Source organism: Salmo salar, chromosome 12 (assembly GCF_965601325.2).
Source record: "Salmo salar chromosome 12, fSalSal1, whole genome shotgun sequence".
Classification (NCBI taxonomy): Eukaryota; Metazoa; Chordata; class Actinopteri; order Salmoniformes; family Salmonidae; genus Salmo; species Salmo salar.
The window spans coordinates 13,100,001-13,109,520 of NC_138302.1; the positions used below are offsets into that span (position 1 = coordinate 13,100,001).

General features: G+C 46.8%; 1 protein-coding gene across 4 annotated transcripts in view; it reads right to left on the minus strand.

The window, feature by feature from the left end:
* The window catches only part of LOC106564174 (pre-B-cell leukemia transcription factor 1), a 36,794-nt gene extending 27,848 nt beyond the window's left edge, over positions 1-8,946 (minus strand). For 2 of the 4 annotated variants that reach the window (XR_014379600.1, XM_082958586.1), the window contains exon 1: positions 7,639-8,942. Coding sequence is in view for 3 of the 4 variants with exons in the window: in XM_082958586.1 (XP_082814712.1) it covers positions 7,639-7,823 (185 nt within the window). In the remaining variant the exon portion in view is untranslated. Of the gene's footprint in view, positions 1-7,638 lie in introns of all 4 variants that reach the window. The other 2 variants (XM_082958585.1, XM_082958584.1) reach the window with 2 other exon arrangements.
* Between the last annotated feature and the right edge of the window lie 574 nt (positions 8,947-9,520).

A 9,520-nucleotide genomic window follows, 5' to 3' on the forward strand; every position in this document is an offset into this window, starting at 1 on the left:
GTGGTCTGACCAACCAGTTAGTAAAGTTACTGTGTTTCACAGTCGTCTCAGTGTGGTCTGACCAACCAGTTAGTAAAGTTACTGTGTTTCACAGTCGTCTCAGACAGTGTGGTCTGTCCAACCAGTTAGTAAAGTTACTGTGTTTCACAGTCGTCTCAGACAGTGTGGTCTGACCAACCAGTTAGTAAAGTTACTGTGTTTCACAGTCGTCTCAGACATTGTGGTCTGACCAACCAGTTAGTAAAGTTACTGTGTTTCACAGTCGTCTCAGACATTGTGGTCTGACCAACCAGTTAGTAAAGTTACTGTGTTTCACAGTCGTCTCAGACAGTGTGGTCTGACCAACCAGTAAGGTCCTTGTGTGGCCTCTATACTATATTATAAACTGGGTGGTTCGGTTCGAGCCCTGAATGTTGATTGGCTGAAAGCTGTGGTATATCAGACCGTATAAATTTTAGTCATTTATCAGACTCTCTGATCCAGAGCCACTACAGTAGTGAGTCATTTATCAGACTCTGATCCAGAGCCACTACAGTAGTGAGTCATTTATCAGACTCTCTGATCCAGAACCACTACAGTAGTGAGTCATTTATCAGACTCTCTGATCCAGAACCACTACAGTAGTGAGTCATTTATCAGACTCTCTGATCCAGAGCCACTACAGTAGTGAGTCATTTATCAGACTCTCTGATCCAGAGCCACTACAGTAGTGAGTCATTTATCAGACTCTCTGATCCAGAGCCACTACAGTAGTGAGTCATTTATCAGACTCTGATCCAGAGCCACTACAGTAGTGAGTCATTTAGCAGACTCTCTGATCCAGAGCCACTACAGTAGTGAGTCATTTATCAGACTCTCTGATCCAGAGCCACTACAGTAGTGAGTCATTTATCAGACTCTCTGATCCAGAGCCACTACAGTAGTGAGTCATTTATCAGACTCTCTTTTCCAGAGCCACTACAGTAGTGAGTCATTTATCAGACTCTCTGATCCAGAGCCACTACAGTAGTGAGTCATTTATCAGACGCTCTGATCCAGAGTTACTACAGTAGTGAGTCATTTATCAGACTCTCTTTTCCAGAGCCACTACAGTAGTGAGTCATTTATCAGACTCTCTTTTCCAGAGCCACTACAGTAGTGAGTCATTTATCAGACTCTCTGATCCAGAGCCACTACAGTAGTGAGTCATTTATCAGACTCTCTGATCCAGAGCCACTACAGTAGTGAGTCATTTATCAGACTCTCTGATCCAGAGCCACTACAGTAGTGAGTCATTTATCAGACTCTCTTTTCCAGAGCCACTACAGTAGTGAGTCATTTATCAGACTCTCTGATCCAGAGCCACTACAGTAGTGAGTCATTTAGCAGACTCTCTGATCCAGAGCCACTACAGTAGTGAGTCATTTAGCAGACTCTCTGATCCAGAGCCACTACAGTAGTGAGTCATTTATCAGACTCTCTTATCCAGAGCCACTACAGTAGTGAGTCATTTATCAGACTCTCTGATCCAGAGCCACTACAGTAGTGAGTCATTTATCAGACTCTCTGATCCAGAGCCACTACAGTAGTGAGTCATTTAGCAGACTCTGATCCAGAGCCACTACAGTAGTGAGTCATTTATCAGACTCTCTGATCCAGAGCCACTACAGTAGTGAGTCATTTAGCAGACTCTCTGATCCAGAGCCACTACAGTAGTGAGTCATTTAGCAGACTCTCTGATCCAGAGCCACTACAGTAGTGAGTCATTTAGCAGACTCTCTGATCCAGAGCCACTACAGTAGTGAGTCATTTAGCAGACTCTCTGATCCAGAGCCACTACAGTAGTGAGTCATTTAGCAGACTCTCTGATCCAGAGCCACTACAGTAGTGAGTCATTTAGCAGACTCTCTTAAAAATATATGCTTATTTCTACTGTTCTAATTACATTGGTAACCAGTTTATAATAGCATCAAGGCACCTCTGGGGTTTGTGGTATACGGCCATATACCACGGCTAAGGGCTGTAGCCAGGCACTCTGCGATGCGTCGTATTGGCTATATACCCCACCTCCTCAGGTCTTATTGCTGAAGTACAGCACAGAAACAACCACACACTCCTGGACACCCTGTAAGTCTACATGTTTAGTGTGTAGACAGACCCTTTTTAAGGCTGCCCCCTTGAAAACACCTACCTAGCCTTTACAGGCCCAATCTGTACTCTACAGAGGAGAGGAGGAGATGATGAGGGAGAGAGAGAAGTGAGGCTGGAGACCTATGACATCTGCCTCAACTCAGAAGAGAGAGGGAGGAGAAAAAGGAGGCGAGGGGTAGGAAGAGAGAAGTGAGGAGAGAACCAAACAGGCAGTAGCTCCTTCATTACCAGAGTATGGGGACAGAGCGAGTTTCCCAAAGGCTGGAGCGTCGGCCTTCTCGCCCGCTCCCATTTCACTCAGTGCACTTCACGAGCTCAGGGCTTGCCTGACCCAGCATGCATCTGTAGTCTACTTGTGTGCTGCTATAGCCCCTTGCTTTAGCTACTGACATGGAGTTCACTAGATATTTTAATAAAGAAACTGATAACACACACAGGTGCAAAATCAAGGTGACTTACAAAGATGAGGAGGACTAGGGGAGGGAGCGCGGTGATGTAGTGTCCAAAACCAACTGGTAGGTCCAGGTAGTCACTCAAATAGATGGGTGTTGGTTAAATGGTAGGTCCAGGTAGTCACTCAAATAGATGGGTGTTGGTTAAATGGTAGGTCCAGGTAGTCACTCAAATAGATGGGTGTTGGTTAAATGGTAGGTCCAGGTAGTCACTCAAATAGATGGGTGTTGGTTAAATGGTAGGTCCAGGTAGTCACTCAAATAGATGGGTGTTGGTTAAATGGTAGGTCCAGGTAGTCACTCAAATAGATGGGTGTTGGTTAAATGGTAGGTCCAGGTAGTCACTCAAATAGATGGGTGTTGGTTAAATGGTAGGTCCAGGTAGTCACTCAAATAGATGGGTGTTGGTTAAATGGTAGGTCCAGGTAGTCACTCAAATAGATGGGTGTTGGTTAAATGGTAGGTCCAGGTAGTCACTCAAATAGATGGGTGTTGGTTAAATGGTAGGTCCAGGTAGTCACTCAAATAGATGGGTGTTGGTTAAATGGTAGGTCCAGGTAGTCACTCAAATAGATGGGTGTTGGTTAAATGGTAGGTCCAGGTAGTCACTCAAATAGATGGGTGTTGGTTAAATGGTAGGTCCAGGTAGTCACTCAAATAGATGGGTGTTGGTTAAATGGTGATTTTAATGAATGGAGCCAATTTGGAGCGGCAGGTTTTATTTTTTGTGAGCGCAGAGCGGTTTGCGGTGGAAAGGCCGCGGAGCGCCGGAGCGGTGGAAAGGCCGCGGAGCGCCGGAGCGGTGGGAAGGCCGCGGAGCGCCGGAAAGGCCGCGGAGCGCCGGAGCGCCGGAAAGGCCGCGGAGCGCCGGAGCGGTGGAAAGGCCGCGGAGCGCCGGAGCGGTGGAAAGGCCGCGGAGCGGTGCTTGTCTGTGAGCGATGAGCGGAATTTCCGACCGCTCAACTTTGCTCACATACTCTGCTTCTTACATAATCTATATGAGAGAAACCAGGGAAACCAGAGGGACGAGAGAAGTGAAGAAAAAGGGAGCATAAATAAACTGACCAGGATGATACACCAGCCTGTACAGCCTATACTGTCACCACTGACCATGATACACCAGCCTGTACAGCCTATACTGTCACCACTGACCATGATACACCAGCCTGTACAGCCTATACTGTCACCACTGACCATGATACACCAGCCTGTACAGCCTATACTGTCACCACTGACCATGATACACCAGCCTGTACAGCCTATACTGTCACCACTGACCATGATACACCAGCCTGTACAGCCTATACTGTCACCACTGACCATGATACACCAGCCTGTACAGCCTATACTGTCACCACTGACCATGATACACCAGCCTGTACAGCCTATACTGTCACCACTGACCATGATACACCAGCCTGTATTTTATTTATTTATTTCACCTTTATTCAACCAGGTAGGCTAGTTGAGAACAAGTTCTCATTTACAACGGCGACCTGGCCAAGATAAAGCAAAGCTGTGCGACAGAAACAACAACACAGAGTTACACATGGAATAAACAACTGTACAGTCAATAACACAATAGAAAAAAATAGAAAGTCTATATACAGTGTGTGCAAATGGTGTGAGGAGGTAAGGCAATAAATAGGCCATAGTAGCAAAGTAATTACAATTTAGCAGATTAGCACTGGAATGATAGATGAGCAGATGATGATAAGCAGATGATGGTGTGTAAGTAGTGATACTGGTGTGCAAAAGAGCAGCAAAGTAAATAAAAACAATATGGGGATGAGGTAGGTAGATTGGGTGGGCTATTTACAGATGGACTATGTACAGCTGCAGCGATCGGTTAGCTGCTCAGATAGCTGATGTTTAAAGTTAGTGAGGGAAATGTAAGTCTCCATCTTCAGCGATTTTTGCAATTCGTTCCAGTCATTGGCAGCAGAGAACTGGAAGGAAAGGCGGCCAAAGGAGGTGTTGGCTTTGGGGATGACCAGTGAGATATACCTGCTGGAGCGTGTGCTACGGGTGGGTGTTGTTATCGTGACCAGTGAGCTGAGATAAGGCGGAGCTTTACCTAGCATAGACTTATAGATGACCTGGAGCCAGTGGGTCTGGCGACGAATATGTAGCGAGGGCCAGCCGACTAGAGCATACAGGTTGCAGTGGTGGGTGGTATAAGGGGCTTTGGTGACAAAACGGATGGCACCGTAATAGACTGCATCCAGTTTGCCGAGTAGAGTATTGGAAGCTATTTTGTAGATGACATCGCCGAAGTCGAGGATCGGTAGGATAGTCAGTTTTACTAGGGTAAGTTTGGCGGCGTGAGTGAAGGAGGCTTTGTTGCGAAATAGAAAGCCGATTCTAGATTTGATTTTGGATTGGAGATGTTTGATATGAGTCTGGAAGGAGAGTTTACAGTCTAACCAGACACCTAGGTATTTGTAGTTGTCCACATATTCTAGGTCAGAACTGTCCAGACAAGTGATGCTAGTCGGGCGGGTGCGGGCAGCGAACGGTTGAAAAGCATGTATTTGGTTTTACTAGCATTTAAGAGCAGTTGGAGGTCACGTAAGGAGTGTTGTATGTCATTGAAGCTCATCTGGAGGTTAGTTAACACAGTGTCCAAAGAAGGGCCAGATGTATACAGAATGGTGTCATCTGCGTAGAGGTGGATCAGAGAATCCAGGATGACACACCAGCCTGTATACCCTATACTGTCACCACTGACCAGGATGATACACCAGCCTGTATACCCTATACTGTCACAACTGACCAGGATGACACACCAGCCTGTATACCCTATACTGTCACAACTGACCAGGATGACACACCAGCCTGTATACCCTATACTGTCACAACTGACCAGGATGACACACCAGCCTGTATACCCTATACTGTCACAACTGACCAGGATGATACTACAGCCTGTATACCCTATACTGTCACCACTGACCAGGATGATACACCAGCCTGTATACCCTATACTGTCACAACTGACCAGGATGATACACCAGCCTGTATACCCTATACTGTCACCACTGACCAGGATGATACTACAGCCTGTATACCCTATACTGTCACCACTGACCAGGATGATACTACAGCCTGTATACCCTATACTGTCACCACTGACCAGGATGATACACCAGCCTGTATACCCTATACTGTCACCACTGACCAGGATGATACTACAGCCTGTATACCCTATACTGTCACCACTGACCAGGATGATACACCAGCCTGTATACCCTATACTGTCACAACTGACCAGGATGACACACCAGCCTGTATACCCTATACTGTCACCACTGACCAGGATGATACTACAGCCACACACACCACCATAACACACCCATGAATGAGTAATACACAGCTAGTCTTTAATATGGGGGCTTCACTGAGTGGACGAAGGCTCCAACAACCATACAATAGGTATCCTTATGTCTGTGGAGCCTAGCTATATTGGTAACGGAGAGTGTGTGTGTGTGTGTGTGGACAGCTGCTCTCTTGTGCGGTATTATCCCAGAATTGATTGCATCCCTCCTCTCACAATGAACAGGACAAAAACCCAGGAGGGACGAGAGGAGAGGGAGAGAATGTCTGTGTGTGTGTGTGTGTGTGTGTGTGGTGATACTGGCAGAACAGTAGCACATATGTAGGAGATACATCACACTCTATAAAAGGAGCCAATTCACCAATACAGCTTCAGCAATAACAATGTATTTATTCATATTGTAATAAGACAGTAATAGAAGTGTCATTCTATAGTTTAGTCCATTTGTTTGTAATGGTGAGACCTATAGGCCTGTCAGTAAAGTAATAAACCACTCCATAGAAAATAAACACTCTGTACGTTGTTCATTCTAGTTGTATTGGTTAGAAATGTAATCCTATAACTAGCCTAAAGTAAATCCCAGATTAACAATGTTAACGTCAGTGGTTCATTCTATAGTTTAGTAATGGGTTTACAGGCCTATACGGAAAGTAATAAATCCATCACAGATTAACACGTAAATGTTTGTGTGAAGCCGCTTGCCGGGCTGCGACACGTAAAACAGACACACCTCCGGGGTCAGCAGGCTTCATCCAGCAGGCTTCATCCAGCAGGCTATTTACAGCCACTGTGGGGTCAAGCCGTGTGAAATTCGATCCGAGTTTCCATCACAGACAAGCAAACACACACCAACCGCTGACTAAACCACCTCCAGCCCCCCACCATACTGGCGACCTAAACCACCTGACACACCAGACCCAAAACGGCCATCTCCATTTCAGATGCGGAAGCCATCCCCCTCTCCTCTCCTGTCGCGGTAAGATCCTTTGTCATTATTCCATGTTAATGACGTGATGACCGATCAATCAAGGCGGCCTCAGCAAACTCATTCCAGTTAATTAGTCCGCCGGGCGGTCGTCAAAGTTAACAGTATTTATATAAAGGAGGAGGGGAGGAGGAGAGAGAATAACAACAGAGAGAGAGAGGGATGGAGGGAATAAAAACAGAATAACAACAGAGAGAGAGAAGGAAAACAGAGTGAAAGCATACTGCTAATAAACATGTAATCGCCTAGTGTAGATTTTAAAACGCGGCAGGTGCAAATAAAAGCGAGGTCAGTCTGGGACCATAACGACATGAGAGACTATTAATTAACCAGCCTGAATGAATGGCCACTGCTGTAACCGACCAGCGCACTGGGACTGGTGTGTAGCCTGTGTGAGTGTCAGAGAGACGATGTGAAATCAGTTGTTATTATGGCCAGAAAGTCACCATGCAGGCTCCTCTCCCCTGGATGCATGTCCTCCATCATCTTCCCTGCTTCTTACTATTCACCAAGCAAAGAGGTGCCCCTTATAGCTGATATTGGGTCAGTTTTATCTTTACACCACATAATACATAAGCTCAGGTCTAATATGTCGTATAATGATCCTGGATCATATAAGAGTGGTAACATCAACCTGGATCCCCTGTCTACATGGATCTCTCCCCTGTGCCCCAGCCCTCCTCTCCTCTCCCCACCCCCGGCACTCTCCCTCCTCTCCTCGGGGAAGGTGTTACCTGGCCTGGGCCTCGTCGAGACTCTCGTCCGTGATGGCCATGATCTGCTGGAGGATATCCCCGATGTCCTGCTGCGGCTGACCGAGGGAGTGCTGCTTCCTCCCGGCGTCATGGTCCCCCACGTCGACCTGAGACAGTCCGGACAGCCCGACGAGACCCGACATCATGCGGGCCTGGTCCTCCATGCCTTTCAGAAAAATCTCGCCGTTTTTGCGACAAAACTAGGGAGGGAAAAGGTGAACGTTGTCCGATGAAGGGAGGAAGATGAGAAGATAGTATATTTTTTCCCCAGAGGTAGCCCAGGCTAGTTGCCCTTTACAGTTTAATGTCCCTGACTCGAAACACCGAGTGTTTCAAAGTAGCCAATAAACAAAGGAAGACATCAAACTAAACTATTCAAAGTAGCCAATAAACAAAGGAAGAAATCAAACTAATTATAAAAATGCCATTGCTCGTTCAAATGACCAATAGCGGCAAGCAAGCTGTAAACATGCAATTGTCTAAGTAAAACAAAAAAGCAAGTAAACGGTCGATCTGGGCCTACACAGTATTTGTAAACAAATAAACACTAGTTTCTTTGGCATAACCAGGCCTAGATGTATTTTGCATTCCGAGTCGGAAACACGGGTGTAGGTTTCTAACAGTAGTTCCACGGTTGAGGCAGATAGAGGGAGCGAGGAGGCCACAGGGGGGGGAAATAAAGCCTGGAAAGGTAGAGCTGCCTTTAAAATGGTCAGCTAGGCGAACGACAAAGAGGGGGAGGGAGAACGAACCGAGCTGCCGCTGCGAGGGGGAAAAATGGCAACAATTAGCAGACTAGCTTGTCACAAATGTTACTCCTGCGTTCGACAAAATAATAATCCGGCCTATATCCAAACGCTGTCTCGTGGAAAGCGACGGGGAATGTAGGCGAACCAGTTTGGAATCCAACCACCATGTATCTCCGTGTTTTTCTAACAATGAGAAAGAAGAGTAGCGCCACACTAGCCTACAACAGCTCGGCTAACGTTACTAGTCCACAGAAATCCCCAACGTGTCTGTTTTCGTTGCCTTCTTCTCCCAGGAAAACCTGCACGGCTGGGAAGAAGTATTGTAGCTAGTAGCCTACAGGATCAAATAAAACGACGGAATAAAATACATGTTTTTTTAATAAACTCCACTCCGTCCGACCAGCCGTGGCTGGCCTTGTCCTATCCGTTGGTCGAATAGCGCTGCTTGCTCCCCTCTCTTCTAGGCAGGTTTTTTTCCTTCTCCTCTGCTCTCCTTTCTTTATCCGGCTCCCTCGCCTGGCCCGTTCTCCCACTACCAACACACACACACACACACACACACACACACACACACACACACACACACAGCGCACGCTGGGGAGGATAATATGCAATTCCACATCTCACCGCTGGGGGTGGGCTCCTCTCAGCTCTCATACGGTGTTCAGCAACAGCAGCATGGAAACAAGCAGCATTGTTGACAGTTGTGTTATTGTTGTTGTGATGGCTTGGAGGGCCTTCTCATGTAGCCTAAATATCCCACCCCAAGACAGTCATATGAAAGCTTCACGTTTCAAGGAGCCCATTCACTATGAAGTCAGGAGCCTGGGTCAACCAGAGCAATAGTTCAGGCCGACCAGCCTACCGAGATGGCTGGAATGGAATTAGACTTTCTTTCTACTCATTTTGCAAACAACCCTAAGATGCCGCACTGATCCCACTGCCGCCACCAGTGTAGCAGACGGAGACGGGCTTGATCCAGAGAACCAGGGGTTGTGGGGAGAGCAGAGAGCCCTACCACCTGTGCCATAAAGATTCAGCACATAGTCATAGTTACACAGTCAGACACATGCTACAGATACAAACACATGTTACAGATACAGACACATGTT